We start from the raw sequence: 16,993 nt of genomic DNA on the forward strand, positions 1-16,993 counted from the left end.
ATAACATATAATGAAAATCACATACGCACCCCATACCAACCCATAGTATCATTAGTAACATACATAATACACATTTATAATATGCATACATAATTATATCAACAGACACTCCCCCATTTATTTTACACACAATGATTCATCCTTAACACAACACACATGGAGGCGTACATAATCAAGATCATTTTCCTAAAAGTAAACATTCAAAACGTTTTAGCAGCAATAACTCTGTAATGTTACAGCTGCTGTTTTTCTTCTTTCAATTCCTTTGCCTTATTAATGAAATTTTGTCACAGCACAATACTATTTGCCATTGATTTTTTTTTCCGACTGAACATCTTTACAGGTTTACTAGTCAATCACTTGCTGCCCCGTTTCTTCTTAATGAATTATTGTCCATCATTTTTGCGCATTTATACTCGTCCTTCTAAGCTCAATGGAATGTTGTTCAAGCACAGAAATGTAGACAGATTTGACGATATACAGACTTAATCACTATTGCATACTACTTAAACTTAAACATCAATAAATAAAAATTAATACACCTTAACATTTTATCCTGGCTTGTGGATTATCACATTTCAAAGTAGTACTAAATTTCAATACCATTTCAAAACAACAACAATTCTTTACAGCACTTCTTTGAGGCAGACCTACTGTATACCAACAGCAATAGTAGCACAAATAAAGACCGATATTCACTTTGACAATGTTTATACACAACTCACGCCATCACTCTGTTTCTGTGGGGAACTCGGGCGGTTTGTCCTCATACTGTGGTGGAGGTGTTAGCGGCTCAATGGTAATTCGTTCTCCCTGGGGAGGGCTCTGGATATTCAGCCGGACATCTTTCACACGGAGCTTCTCAGATTTAATCCTGCGAACACGGAGAGGTCTGAAGATGGAGCTAGCTCGGCTGCTGCTGCGAGCTGGTTGGGCATTCGTTCCAGCTGCTTGGGGGGCAACGTGAGGACCAGGAGCATTCTGACTACTTGGAGCATTCTGAGTACTGGCAACACCTTGTCCTTCTCCTTCATTTTCCACTGCAGCAATCAGGTCCTCATACGAAGGGAGTTGTGAGGTACTCTGGCGCAGGTTGCTCTGGCGGATAGGATAACGGCCACTAGTCACAGCCTCATCATAGCTAGGCACATCATAGCTTGGGGCAGGTGCCGACCTGCAGCAAACACACAGGGTGAATTAGATATCAATTTAACAGTCATACACACTATATTTTAAATGGACTAAAATAATATAAGTACAAACATGAGGATTGGCTTTAATATATGGATGACTATTTGTTGCAGTTATGTTTATGTGTGTGCGCGCGTGTGTGTGTATATATATATATATATATATATATATATATATATATATATATATTTTTTTTTTTTTTTTTCATACATACAGTGAGGTCAATAAGTATCTGATCACCCTGTGATTTTGAAATCATGAAGGGGTCTACAATTTTCAGCATAGATGCATTTCCACTGTGAGAGACAAAATCTAAAAAGAAAAATCCTAAATTAGTAGCACCTGTTTGAGGTCGTTAGCTGTCAAAGTAACATGGGCAAAACCAAAGAGCTGTCAAAAGACACAAGAGATAAGAGACAGAATTGTAGACCTTCACAAAGCTAAAAAGGGCTCTGGGGCAATTGCCAAGCAGCTTGTTGAAAAAAGAACTGTTGGAGCAATTGTCAGAAAATGGAAAAGGTTAATGATGACTGGCAATGTCTCTCGGACTGGGGCCCAACGGAAGATCTCTCTTCGTGGGGTATCAATAATGCTAATAATGGTGAAAAATCAGCCAAGAACTACATCGGTGGAGCTGGTCAATGCCGTGAAGAGAGCTGGGACAATCGTTTCCAAGGCTTCTATCAGTAATGCACTAAGACGTCATGGTTTAAAATCTTGCATCGCACGGAAGGTTCCACTGCTTAAGTCAGCCCATGTCCAGGCCCGTTTGAAGTTTGCCAGGGACCATCTGGATGATCCAGAGAAGTCATGGGAGAAAGTCCTGTGGTCAGATGGGACCAAAGTAGAACTTTTTGGTCTTAACTCCATTTGCCATGTTTAAAGGAAGAAGAGTGATGAGTATTATCCCAATAATACCATACCTACAGTGAAGCATGGGGCTGGAAGCATCATGCTCTGGGGGTGTTTTTCTGCACAGGGGACAGAACGACTGCACTGTATTAAGGAGAGGGTGAACGGGGCCATGAATGGTGACATATTAGGCAAAAACCTCCTTCCCTTAGTCAGAGCATTAAAGATGGGTCGTGCCTGGGTCTTCCAACATGACAATGACTAGCACACAGCCAGGAAAACCAAGAAGTGGCTCCGTAAAAAGCATATTAAGGTTCTGGAGTGGCCTAGCCAGTCTTCAGACCTAAATCCAATAGAAAATCTTTGGAGGGAGCTGAAACTCTGTGTTGCTCAGCGACAGCCCCGAAACCTGACAGATCTAGAGAAGTGGGCCAAAATCCCTCCTGCAGTGTGTGCAAACCTGGTGAAGAACTACAGGAACTGTTTGACCTCTCTAATTGTTAAAGGCTTCTGTACCAAATATTAAAAATGTTTGACTCAAGTGATCAAATACTTATTTGACACAGTAATTCACAAATAAATTGTAAAAAAAAAAAAAAAAAAAAAAAAAATCATACAATGTAATTTCCGGATTTTTCTTTTTAGGTTCGGTCTCTCACAGTGGAAATGCACCTATGCTGAAAATTGTAGACCCCTCCATGATTTCTAAGTAAGAGAACTTGCAAAATCACAGAGTGATGAAATGCGTATTGACCTCACTGTATATAACCCACAGTCAGGTTCCTTTAACTGCAAGTACCGAAGTATTAAAGGCAATCCTCATTTGTAATTATTTCATTCCCTTATTTATGCACCACAAAAAGTGTGTGCGCGCGCATGCGCTTATTTTATAGTTTTAAAATCCCCAGTATTGTTGTAGAATGTGAAAAAAATATATATATATAAAATAAAAACATGTGTAGACAACATCCGTGTGCACGGTGTACTGTTTATTATAACATTGTGACCCTGTGTGTGCGCACTTAGAAACAAGTGTTATTAGTTAGGTTCCTTGTTAAAGACCCAGTTTTCAGAGTCTCTCTCCATCAAATGCAGTGAGTCCATTAGAGTGTGTGCGGGAACTCTGCTGTCGTGTTTCTTTTCTGAGATAAAGAGCAGGTTAATATGTTTTATTTTCACTTTATATTTTGTAATAATTATTTTTATATGAATATTTTGGGTTGTGGAATGAATCATCTGAGTTTTCATTATTTCTTAAAATTTCCGAAATTCGCTTTGATATACAAGCACGTTTCCCTTACAAATGATTATTTGTTTTATATGTAATATAATGCGCTTGGTTGTTGGTTTTGGGATCTGAGGATCCGGGTTTGAGCTCCGCTGTCGATGGTTGCTACACCCGCATACTAGCCAGCAATTTGTGCCGGTCAGAATAAGATTATATGTATAATATAAGGTGCTGTATTGGTGCTGTATTGGTGTATTTTCAAGAAAAGTTGACTGGAAGGAAAAAAAATTGTTGTAGGAAAAGGTGAACAAGCCACAGGGAAGAGCACAGGCTTAAGAAATTTGTCATGCAAAGCCAGTCTAAACAGCATTTCCTTAACTGGACATCAGGACTAGAGTTGGGGTTTGTGAAATGAAATGGTACAAAAAAAAAAAGCAGGTCAGAGCTATGTTTCAAAGTGAAAGTAAAAGCATTTTCACACACAAACACTCTCACACAAACACACACACACACACACACACACACACACAAATGATTAGGACTAAACAGCTGTGTGACCTGAAGTAAGCCACTTGTTAGTGAGGCTAATAATAATAAAAAAATAATAATAAAAAAAACTTTCTTCAGATGGTAGAGGCAGGGTAATGATCTGGTGTTTCTTTGGTGGGTCAGGTCTAGGCTCAGCAATGTTGTGTGGCAATAAAATCACCAAAACAACCAGGTAAGCCTCTCAACACACTTTTTTGCTTCCCTGATGGCACAGGGGTATCCCGAAACTGTAAAATAGGGTTTCTAGGAGCGTGTGGAGTCATTTTCACACATGCACACCGTAATAAAAACTACAGGTGGCTGAACGATCTCTTAATGCGTGCCATTTTTTTTTGCCAGGCAGTGTACATTTACTGACTAACACATCTGTTGCTTTTTACAATACATCAATAACCCTTTAAACAATGTATCATTGTATCAATGTATCATCAAAAAAAACACCAGACAACCACGCCTGAGCATATATGTGGCCATGTCAGTTTTCCATATTATGTTATACTGTACACTGCATGTTTTTCATTATATATAATTTATAATCAAGTTTGACCAATTTGACATTGTATCATGAGGTTTTCTATTTGCTTGTAATGGTCAATTTGCTCAGCAACCAACTGTCTCTTTGAGAATAATAAGATCAGAATAGCATATAGTTATTCGACTGAACTGAAAGTGTAGTAAAGGACTCACGTCTCCCCTGCTTCTCCTGACATACGGTCCGTGTACTGAGTACCAGTCGCTGTTGGTGTCCCCCTGTCCCTCCTGTGCTTGTTTCTCATTCCCAGGCACACGGCCAACATCAGCAAGGCCAATCCAGCCCCAATCAACACAAAAGCCACAGATGAAGTCTTCTGCTTGGTTTCTTCATTGGTAACACCACCATGTTGCCCATCAGTGTTGTTGACACGCGCCTCCAGTGGTACTACGCTCCACAGAATCATGACGACTCCAAGCGCCACCAGGCCCACACCCAGGGCACAAAATGCATACTGGGAGCTTGAACTGCTGCCCACACTAGAGGAGGAGTTAGATCGCACATGGCCCCTGCCTGAGCACAGAGGCTGCCCACTATAACACATGGTATCGCGCCACACCACTCACACTGTAATCTTAGAAAAGAATGTTTCAGAAGCAGTCTGAACCTGGGGAACAGGAAAAGTTGATTAGTTCAAAGAGAAAAAGCAATGCAAACATTGGAAACGTTTTAAATGTAAGGGAATTACCGTTTTTGGATTAGAAAAACGATTTTGTATATTGTATAATAGTTGAATAATAAAAGTATAATTAAATTTGACACATTTTAAACATTTGTAGGAAGTCAAGGACTAATCACTGCCTGGCCAAAAAAAAAAGAGAAAAAAATTCAACACCTGGATTTAGTTACAGCCTTAAGAGCCTTCCATTGGATAATTACTGCATTAATATGGTTCAGCTAGCAACAAGTTATTTAACCCTAACTGATGCAGTGAGTAGCTTTTTAATATATTGTCATGACAACTATGTCAGAAGACATGTCCTGTGCTTGAGGCAAAGACATTACTCTGTTTCAGGAGGGTCAAATTATTGGCCTGCATCAAGAAAGGACATATACTGACTACAATTGAAAGAAAGAAATAAACTGATTACAATTGGGTCAATTGCATTGTCAATTGTAAAACGCATTAAAATCTGAAAGGATAGTGGTGAACCATCTTGATGCTTTATGCAATCAAGTCATAAAAAAAAACAAGAGTAGCACTCACAGCTATTTTTGATAATAAAAGCATTTCAAATATTTACAACTAAGAAGTTCCATAAAATCAAATCAGGAGAATAAACCCTTACTTTTGTCATTAGAAAAAATTATGACAAGGGATAACTTGAGAAAGGGCATCATATCTGAATTTTATAAGTTGTTGACAACTAATTCACCAGAAAGTTCAAAGTATAAGTTAAATGCATGGCAAAAAGACTTGCAATTTGAGTTGTCAGATGAAAATTGGGAAGAAGTTTGTATTAAGGCTCAAACTATGTCAATAAATACGCGTCTCAAACTTATTTAGTATAAATGAATAATGCGGACAAATGTAACACCGGTGGAATTAAATAAATATAACAAAAATATACCAGACATATGCAGAAAGTGTATGGAAGATAGAATAACTTTTTTTTCATTGTATTTGGCAATGTAGAAAAATTCAAATATTTTTGAAAAATATAAGCATCTCAAAAGAAATAGTACTGGACTCAAAGCTTTTTCTGTTGGGTTTATATCCAGAGAAACAAAACTATAGTAAAAAAGAAAGAGCATTTTTAGACCTCGGCTTGCTTTATGCTAAGAAATGTATAGTTCTGTTGTGGATGAAAAAAAAAAAAAAAAAAAAAAGTAGTAACCAATGGTTAAGACAAATGTTATCAAGCCTTCCATTAGAAAACATAACTTACATTTTTAAGGCTAAACAAAATGTATTTAAAGAAATATGGAGACCATTTGTAAATTACATCAAACATTTGAATATAATGGATGAAGGAGAGGAAGATAAATCTGGGTGGACAATGCAGCTCTGATTTTGTTAGTAATAAATAAAATAAAAAAAAATAAAAAAATTTATAAAAAGAGATTTATCCAGCTTTGAAACTAGCAAGATTAAAAAAGATTACCATGTGTTAAAACAAGAGGAACATTTTTGTTTGTTGTTGTGTTTCTTTTTGTTTTTTTGTTTAAATTGTTAGATGTGATCTAGAATGCAGCAATTTCTTTGTTTACGGGAATTTCAGAAAGTTGTGCATGATTGTACAAGGCTGTACTCCAAATAGTCAAAATTGAAAAAATAATAGAGAGAAAAAAAAAAAAAAAAGCAAAAGATTGGGACTAAACAGCTGTGTAGCTTTAAATAAGCCACTTATCAGTGAGGATAATCAGGAAAAGGCTTTAATTTTATAAGGAGCACAAAGAAAGGACTGTGGAGGATTGAAAAAAGATCATATGGTTGGATGAGTTCTGTTACAGAGTGACGAGTGCATCAGACTAAAAAGAGACATGGATGAAGTGATGCACTTATTATGCTTAGTGCCTACTATACGAGCCTGTGGGGGCAGGGTTATGATCAGGGATTGCTTCTGTTACTCCTGAATATACTAAAGTTTTTCCCCTGGATTTCCCCTGGATTTTTTTTTCTTCCCTTATGGCACGAGAATATTCAAAGATGACAATGCCAGAATTCACCAGGCTTAAATTGTGAAAGACTGGTTCGGGGAGCATTAAACATCGATTTAACACATGGATTGTCCTGCAAATCTTTAAATCTTTAGTTGATTTTGATTCTTTTATAAGCTCCTGGATGAGTTGTAGTGTTCTTGGAGTAATTTGGTAGGTCGGCCACTTCTAGAAAGGTTTCCCACCAATCCAAAGTTTCTCCATTCGATAATGGCTCTCACCGTGGTTTGCTGGAGTTCCAGTTACTTTTTTAGTCACTTTATCACATAGAGCCAGGGAGCAATCCAGGTAATTATAGTGTATTTATCAGTTATTGCAGACTGATTTGCTTGATTGTACTTTAGCTTTTTCCTTAACTTTTCTGAAATAAAATTAGGAAAGCGCTAGACTCACCTATTTTACTACATACTGTATATATTATAAAGATATAAAAGCTATATACCTTAATATTTGTTCTCCTTGTTTCTTCTTTTCTTTATTTGTTCCCTAAACTGTGACCCTAATGGGTTTGCTCTATTCTTATTTATTTTTCATTAAAAAACATCAGGAGAAGACACACTCCCAATTAGGATTTAGGACTAAACCATTTCACCTTGGAGGTGTATAGACTGATTATATATAATTCTTAATTTCACACAAGTATGAAACATCCATGTTCATTGAAACTGAACAGTAGAATATCTATTCACAGTATTATGAATGATCTGTGGTTGTGTTTCTGTGGTATTTTATTGTGCGAGTAATTTTACTAGTTGCATTGCTATACATAGTTAGATGTGCCCTATTTATCTGCTCCCCCTGCATTTGACCTGGGGTTATGTCCATTAATTTTGGGGATATTCGTTGTGTGAGGTTTAGAACAAAAATGAATCAAACATTTGTTTTTGATCAGACATATCCAAAATTACACACTGATCCACTCTTAAAGTATATAGTGGGTTGCTTGGAGTTCTGAAAATTTCTAGGTTTTACCCAGCAGTATGTAAACTTAAGGGCCCAATTATTACAATACGTGTACAGTGCATCTCAAAAAGTTTGTGTTCAACTGTGAAGATCCGCCAAGAACTGTGCCTGGATTACACAAGCAAAACATCTCCTTTGGCAGGAGTCTGCAGCAACCCTTCCAGGAATCCGGGTTGAGGATCTGCGTGATCGATATGAACACTGTGTAAAGTGTGGCGGTGCACACACACTTCAGCACTTACATTACGCATACTGTGGTAAATCAACATGCTAATAGTATGTATGTTAGTTTTTTTCAGGAGAAATAAACTGACAGATGACAACAAGATATTATTGTTCATCTTTTCATTTCAGTACTGTATATTTTGCCACATACTGTATTTGAATATTTAATTTCGTGTTTAAATAAATTCTTATTCAAACAGTATTATACTATTATACTATTCAAACAGTACAAATCTCTTTGTCAAGTTCAGTACATGCATGGGAAAGACTGTTGTCTTATCTTCTTGTTTTGTCTCCTTGGTGTTTACCAGCAGTTGACATCCACCATGTTCCATTACCGCCACCTTCTGGCCCTGATCCTTTCTCCTCTTCTTTTTATTCAGGGATCACCACAGGCTCAAGACTGTCAAGCTAAGACAATTCAAGAACTTCACAAGGAGTGGAGTGAGTCTGTAGTTGGCGCATCAAGAGCAACCATGCACAGATGTCTTCTGAAGCATGAGAAAAAGACCTGCATTGCTGCTCAATGGTCCAAGCTTTACAAAGATGCTGACTTTCTTTCCCAACAGAACTGCCTCTAACTGGTTTGCTGAGCATGATATCCAAGTACCAAACTACATACTAAGTATTGATTGCATAAATTAACATTTTTTTTTCAGAATGTCTGTATTGTAAATACTTTTTTGATTGCTCTTTGGAAATGTTTTTGAGATACAGGATTTTTATGAGCTTAAATTGGTAATCATCAAGATTAAAACAAACAAAAAAGGCTTGAAATATTTCACTTTACATGTAATGAATCTAGTGATTTAACATTATGAATTTGCTTATACTTTTTTTTAAAGCACTGTATAAATCATTTTGGGCAGGACAGTATACAATTCACAGCATCCTACTTTTAAAAACTTGGATGTTGTTATTGTCATAACAATTGGCCATTCCCAAAACATGCATCAGGACATAATGTGAACCTTAATCATAGCACCAAACAAAATTTAGATTTTTTTTTTCTTCCTAATTTCTTGTACAAAAATATGACATGTGCCACTAAATCTAAAACAACCTCACATATTTAACCAAGCGTCCCAAGTGGACAAAAATTATTGAATTATAAAAAAACAGCAATTTATCAAAATAACTTCTCATCTTGTGCAAAACTTTAGGAGAGCTCCGGAAGTTTTCTAACTAGATACTTAGTGAGGAGTTGTGAGGAAAAAATAGCGGTCAGGCAGAAACAAGCACGAAGGAGAGATGTTTTGGCAACACTGAACTCATGAAAAGAAAATTTTGACAAAAATGTAATACTCTTTTTTTTTTTTTTTTTTGTAAAAGATCATGTGCCATATGCATCTGGTCCAGCACTTCATCACAGCATTAACATGGTGCACCACGGTTTTTACACTTCTCAGAGGTACACTACCGTTCAAAGTTTTAAAACACTTTCTAACTCCATAATGGTTCCTGATTTTTATTTCTTTCTACATTGTAAAGGAATGCTGAAGGTGTCCAAAAAATGCATTAATCTCCTTTGAATAGTTGATATTGAGATGTTTCTGCTACTTATGCTCTGTAAAAACTTAATAACGCCTCTAATCTGAGGTATTGTTAATTGGTCATTTTTCAGGCTGATAACTCTAAATGAACTTGTCGTCTGCTGCAAAGGTAGGTTTTGGTCTCGCCCTCCTGGAATGGTCTTCATGAGAGCCAGTTTCATTATGGTGCTTGACGGATTTTGCAAATGCACTTGACAATACTGTTCTTGCAAGAACTATTACAGAAAGAATGACCTCTGTGTCTTCAAATAATAACTACCTGCTGTTTTTTTTTTGTTACGTAATTACCTAATCCCATACGTGTTATTTTATAGTTTTGAAATCCCCAGTATTGTTGTAGAATGTAAAAAATAAATGACTAAAGAAAAAAGGAAAGAAATTCGCAAGTGTTCTAAAACTTTTGAACGGTAGTGTACGTGTGGCAAAATGACAGATGGCAAATACAACACCCAGTATAATGTGAAAGTTGTCAAACACAGTGACCTCATACGCTTTCCTAGAAGCAGTCCTGCTCCATGCTGAAAGTAGGAGTAGGAAACTTCATAAATAACTTTTATGTTCTATTCTGAGCTAGGAATATTTTTCAGTTCTAAATTACCTTTAAGCATGTCACCTACGATTTATTCTGGGACACACTAAATACAGGCACAGGTCTGCAAAACTAAAAGCTAATTTTGATTTCAATATTATTTTAAGTGTGGTCTGATTGGTCGGAGTGTCCTGTCCGTCATGGTGAATCATGGTTTAATGTTTTGCACCAAAAAAAGTTAAATGAAATAGAAAACTGTGTGCAAGTCAGAGAATTAGTTTGTAGTTTTGAATGTTAGAGTTTGTGTGTAAGCAAAAACTATATTATTTAATAGGCTATTATGATTTTTCTTCTGTTTCCTCAGCATGACTCTGATCCCAGATTTAATCTTGTTTAATTATTTCCTTAAATTTTAATTACAGCTGTTGATATCATTTGTGATCTTTTATAATAATAATAATAATAATGCACAGTATTGTAGTGTTATACTGTGGTCTTGTTCCTGTTTTATTTATTAAATTAATGATATTGTCTTTAATCTGAAGTCCATTTGTGTTTTTAAATTTTAAGGAACCTCACCTTGCAGAAATGCTTGCAAGAGGATTGGGAGAGGTTAATTTAGCACAAATGTGCCACAACTTGTTACCCAGTTTGACACAAACCTAATTTGCATATGAAAATATGAATTCACCGCAAATTTACACACCTTCTGGTACACCTGTGGCAAATAATAGAATTTTTAATTAACTGGTCACCATAGGTTTCTCACAATGTTAGCCAGATGTATAGAACGTTTTTACAAATCTAATTTCCATGTCAAAATATGACTTTGGTGCAAACTTTTGAATACTTTGGCGGAGACTCGCCTCAGCTTTTTGATAAAAACTCAACACTTTTGCAAGGGAAACGTGAAAAGCTAGGCCAAATATTTATTATGTACATGGTAAGTTACCAGTAAGCCACTCACTCTGGACATAATTCGCTCACCTAAATGTACACAGCTCTATATGTAATCAGGTTTCATTTTCAGTTGGCAATCTAGTAGTAGTTTAGTCAAAAAAAAAAAAAAATTCCAACTAAAAATTCAATCTCTATCTTTCAGAACTGTCTGCTATATACATCACAGTTGTACAGTCTCTTATCTGTTATATTCTCAGTTACTCTCACATTACATACTGTATTTTGCCATTACACAGAGACTCTGTGCTGCTCTTTGCACAACTACTAAGTTATTTGCACAATTAATACTATTTGCACACTGTTGTCACTTTGCCACACATAAAATTGCACATCAAGGCTGCACTGTAATTACCTTAATTTCTCTTATTAGTTCCTCTTTTGTAAACTTGTGATTTATATGCTTTATTTTATTGCAAACTGCCGTATATTTCTTGTGTTTATTTGCATCAGTAACTTCTGGTCAATTCTCACATTACCCTGTGTATACTGACTAGACTGTATGTAAGACACATCTATTGTACAGCCTTAGTAGTCTAGTAGTCTTAGTAGTACTGTCTCTACTGCTGCTGGATGTCTAGAATTTCTTTCGGGATCAATGAAGTATCTATCCATCTATCTATCTATCTATCTGCAGTGAAAATACCACACAGAGTATGCTTGAACAGGCTGCCCAGGTAAACTGACGGCTGCCCAAGTATACTTGCCGACCTTTCTCAAACTCTGTCCTGGAGAACGATGACATCTGCGATCCATTAATTAGTAGCAGACAGTTTGTTCTCGTGCTAACTGAATAAACAGGCACTTGAGCAGTAGTGTGAGAGCAGTGTAATGTCTGCTACTAATTAATCGATCGCGAGTGGTAAAAACCATACTGACAGTAGTGCATGCTCTTCAGAAACACACAGTTTCAGGCGGTGGACGGGCATTTTTCATAAAACCCAGTAAGATTGAAAAACTCTAGCATGGGAAGTTTGAATAATTTTAGTGATTCGGTTCTTTGATTCTCGTTCATCAAAATGAACTAATCTTTTTTAAAATCATTTAGTTCATTGCGTTCTTTTGATTAGAAATAAAATAAAATGTTGCATTTTCAATAAAAAAAAAAAGACTCCCAATACGTCTATATACATAAATTTTGGCTATAGTTCCAGTAATGAAAATATTACAATGCAATATTATAATAAACAGAATGAGTAGCTCAACTCTAATATCTTCCAGTCTGAATCGTTTATTCTTTTGAATCTAATGTCAAGTGACAAAAGAACGAACGACTCGGAGTAGAAACACATTGAGAAAGAATCGCTTAATTCTGTTTCCTGTACATAACCTATGGGGGTTTTGTAATGATTTGCGCATGCACGCCCAGTAGAAAATGAATGAATCACTCTCCTAAAGTACTCGTTATTCTGAGTCACTTTAAAGATTTGTTTAAAAAGAACAAATAATTTATGAACGAAACATCACTACTAGCCTCATGGAGTCGTGCTGCAACACAGCGCTGATTAATGACCGTTTAAAAAAAAATTATGATAAAAAAAAAAAAAGGTTATGCTGAAGTCAGACAGGTTTAGACACAAAACTGTATTTGGATTTTCTGACATGTCATGTAGAAACAAAGTTTTCCGTGTAAATACTTCCCGGAATATGGGAAAGACATTGCAAAAATGCAGAAATCACAAATTCTTATTATTATTATGTTACAGTGCCGGTCCCTGTGCGGATGAAATGGGATGGTTGCGTCAGGAAGGGTATCGGGTGTAAAACCTGTGCCAAGTTGTTGTCGGCTGTACCATATAACAAGTGATCTTGATCTTTGATCTGTGCTATTTCTTTTTAAATTTTTGTCAGTCATGTGTGTATAGGTGGTCTAAGGATAGCTCTATAAAAGCCACCTGCTCTGAAAAACAGTGCCAACTTTATGCAACAAAAGAGTGTTTAGTTCTTAACTTATTTTTAACTTCATCTTACACTCCACATATGATGAGATGGAGGGGATGGCTTGAAATGTAAAATTAATAGAAATATCAAATAAATTAAAAACAACTGTTAAAAGTAATATGCATTTATTTTTTGTTGTATGAAATGTGAGAAACACTAAACTGCACTTCCTAGGGTTGCTAACAGTGATTTGGAAAGGAGGTGGCTAATGGTGATGTTGATATCATGGTTTGAAGCCAAAGGGTACCTGGTTTCCCTTGGTATAGTCCTGACAGCACTCTCAGCAGCCTCATCGTTCTGGCTCTCTTTCGGACATGACATTAGCCAACTATGGTACGAGTGCAATACCGTGTTTAACCACACATTCACACCATAACATTTAGAGAGGCGCTGTTTCGCTCACTAATATACTCGATGAAGGAGAGGGCTGACAGCACAGCACAGAAACTTTATTACCGAAATAAAAGTGTTAGACGAAGTGCAGTGACGGGTGACGTTTAAAATGGGGAAGGCCTGCCTCCGGGGGAAACGCCACTTAGAAAAAATGCTTAGAAATCAGGATTGAGAATAAGAATTTAGCATTATTTGTGATTCAGTAGCTAGATTTTTCGCTGGTTTTAGTAGCAACGGAGGGAGCTAAAATGCGTTGTAAATTACTCCTGGACAGAAAAAAACAAGTCTTAATAGTAGTTTCGATATGCCAAAAAGAGTTTTTCTCTACTTCTAGTGTAACAATGCTTTGTGCATATGACTTCATAAGACGTGGAACACTATCGTTTTCAGATTTCCTTAAAACAGGCAGATAAACAACTATCCAAATATTTTAACCTTCCATTGATACCTCAGGTTACCTGAACTCCGGAAGCGTGCAACTTTTTTGATTAAATACGTCTACACGCCTTCTAACATCAATGTTACCACAGATCTTTCTTTTCAAGTCACACCAAATATTATCCTTTGATTGTATACTCATTAAAAGGAGCAATGACAACAAACGACTGTTGCTTCAAATACAAACTAGTGACATTACCTTGACAATGCCTGTGGCTTCGATGCAACGCCCTCGGAGGTTTGTCACCAAACTACCTGAACCAGGTGTGTTTTCAAAAAAGTGAAAGAGAGAAAATTAGTTTCCTCTGCTCTTTTAAATCACTCAGCAGGTCATTTATGTACGAACTATTTATTTTCTTTTTCAGGTGTGGTTTCTTTTTGTAGATTAATAAATAAGCAGCAAAAACTTTGCCAATGGGAGCTCAGGGTCCGGCTACTGCATGGTCTTCAAGCACGTCGCATTCACGCCGTAGCAAAAGTCTGCAGCAAACAAGGTTGCCAGATATCACTCACTTACTCACCGTCTGTATCGGTTTATCATGTAGTGTATACAGGGTAATTGATTAGGGCGGTGGGAACTTATTCCGGAGAGACGCGAAGCGGTGTACACCTGAAGGGTGTGCCAATTCATCGCAGGGCAAACACACACTTGCACACTACGGTCAACTTTGGAATGCAAATTACACTAATCTGAATGTCTTTGGAAGTCTTTTGGACACAAAGCTCGGGGAAAACATGCAAACTTTATGCACACAGAACCCGAGGCGGGAATCGGACCCGGAACTTAAGCGCAAGACTACAGTGCTAACCACTAAGCCACTGTGCCGCCGGTTGCCAGATAACAATCAGGAAAATTCAGCCAGTAATAATAATAATAGGAATACAATGCTAAAAATATAAGATATAATATACATATTTACTTTTTTTTAAGTGCATGAAAAAGAGTTTATTATGTATTGTAGATTCATTACACATAAAGTGAAATAATTCAATGATTGAGGCTTAGAACGGATAAAAAAAATCCTGTATGTCAATAATATTAGAATATTTCATTTCAGAGTTGAGTAAATTACAATTCATACAGTATGTCTCTCAGTCTAGTTCAGTACATACAACCACAATCACTGGGAAGACTGCTGACTTGAAAATTGTTTAGAAGACAATCCTCAACACCCTCTACAAAGAGTAACCCACAGAAGGCCATTGCTGAAGGGGGTGGCTGTTCAGAGAGTGCTGTGTCAGAGCATATTCATGTGAAGTTGAGTGGAATTTAAAAAAAAGTGTGGTAGAAAAAGGTGCAACAAAAATGCCTGTAATTTTTCACTTCATGTGTAATAAATCTAGAATCTATGAGTTTCACTTAAAAAAAAACATTTCCACAATATTACATCAGATAATATACACAATAATCTACATCAGGATAGTACAACATGGGGGAATATCAGAAAACAGAACAAACCCTAATTTTAATCCTGAGCTTTGGGTTCATTAACCCCAACCTCGCAAACTTAGTTTTCCGTTTCAGAAAAGGTGAAAATTAGGTTCAGCCAACTAAGTAACCCTAATTGAAAACAGGAGGGGCAACAGAAGAAAAAGCCCCATACTGCTATACAGTGCTGTTAAAAATATTAATGAATATAATAATAATATAATATAATATTTATAAAAACAAAAGAAAGGTTTTGTCTGTACATTAGTCAGAACTTGTTCCTTTAATTATATCTTTAGGTTTCATACATTGGAGGACCTGAAACCAGACTGTCTGTCTGTATGTTTGCCTGTACATATGTACTAGTGTTAATACCCATCATTGATGGGTAAAGATTTTGGGGAAATAGTTAAAAGGTTAAAGCTTAAAATATGCTGATTAGCATCTGGAACATAACTGCTCATAACTTTCCTTTTACTCAACATTTTGATTTACTATATGGTGCAAGTTTCAGTTTTTATAATGGACTTCCAATTCTTTTTATTTATTTATTTTATTTTTATAGTTCGCCATACAGTCTCCACCATCTAATCCTGAGTTCAGGTTAAAATAGGAACTTTGAATGTTGGCACTATGACTGGTAAAGGGAGAGAGCTAGCTGATTTGATGGAGGTAGGATGTAATTTGAAGGAGAAAGGAGATTTTTGGAGTGAGTTAGACAAAGTGGTAGTGAGTGTCCCCACAGAAGAAAGACTGACTTTTAATGGGCATGTTGGATAAGAAAACAAATGTAATGGGTAGGTGATGGATAGGTATGGGGTCCAGAAGAGGAATGTGGAAGGACTGATTATTGTAGATTTTGCGATAAATTATTGTTGATTATGGTCTTTGGACCAGAAGAAGGAAAAGGAGAGTGGAAACTGAACCCAGGATTAGGAGACAGCATGGCTTACTCCAAAAACATTGTACAATATGAAATCTGAACCTTGCACCATATAGTAAATCAAAATGATAAGTAGAAGAGAAGTTATGAGCAGTAATGTGCCAGATCCTGATCAGTTTATCAGTTTTTTTTTAAGCAAAAGTAAAGAACATCTCCAGCCACCCTAACATTTACGGTATTAAACAGAGTTTACTGGAATGTAACACATAAATGTCTTTATGCCTACAAATCTACACATTTGCTAGATATTGTTGTAATGTTTAGCAGTATGTAAGGTAGTGTACCAAACTCTCCACTAAGGGAAGCTTTAGCTTAAGGAAACGAAAGGCGCATTCTGTTCAGCTTGATGTTCTCCGTGTAGAAAGCTCCACAGGGTTTAGGGGAAAAAATCTGGACTTTACCTTATAAATCTATTTTCATTAAAAATATGAGAGGTCTTAATTAAATTATTATATAAATATAATCCTGTCAAATCTTTAATTTCTTTAAGATATTATAGGGACACCAGCTGCTTTCTCTGTAACTCTGCTCCTGAAACCATTGCACATTTGGTCTTGGATTATACAGAAACTATTTTCAGATATTGTTGTTTTTATTTTTACTCTTTTT

General features: G+C 36.4%; 1 protein-coding gene across 1 annotated transcript; it reads right to left on the reverse strand.

The window, feature by feature from the left end:
• On the reverse strand, positions 1 to 14,438 carry tmem51b (transmembrane protein 51b). The gene is made up of 3 exons (XM_053484411.1): positions 14,212 to 14,438; positions 4,508 to 4,959; positions 1 to 1,174 (listed from the first exon to the last, which is right to left on the reverse strand). Exons 2-3 carry the CDS (start codon positions 4,894 to 4,896, stop codon positions 730 to 732), a joined length of 834 nt encoding a protein of 277 aa, XP_053340386.1. The 5' UTR covers positions 4,897 to 4,959; positions 14,212 to 14,438; the 3' UTR covers positions 1 to 729.
• Positions 14,439 to 16,993: the final 2,555 nt, after the last annotated feature.

This window comes from Clarias gariepinus, chromosome 23, assembly GCF_024256425.1.
Source record: "Clarias gariepinus isolate MV-2021 ecotype Netherlands chromosome 23, CGAR_prim_01v2, whole genome shotgun sequence".
Classification (NCBI taxonomy): Eukaryota; Metazoa; Chordata; class Actinopteri; order Siluriformes; family Clariidae; genus Clarias; species Clarias gariepinus.

Bases quoted from the DNA above. Each gene is read 5' to 3' on its own strand.
- tmem51b (XM_053484411.1), bottom strand. From the start codon at position 4,896: ATGTGTTATAGTGGGCAGCCTCTGTGCTCAGGCAGGGGCCATGTGCGA. The intron at 1,175-4,507 runs GTGAGTCCTTTA...TGTTTGCTGCAG, and splicing joins TCAGGAGAAGCAGGGGAGAC to GTCGGCACCTGCCCCAAGCT.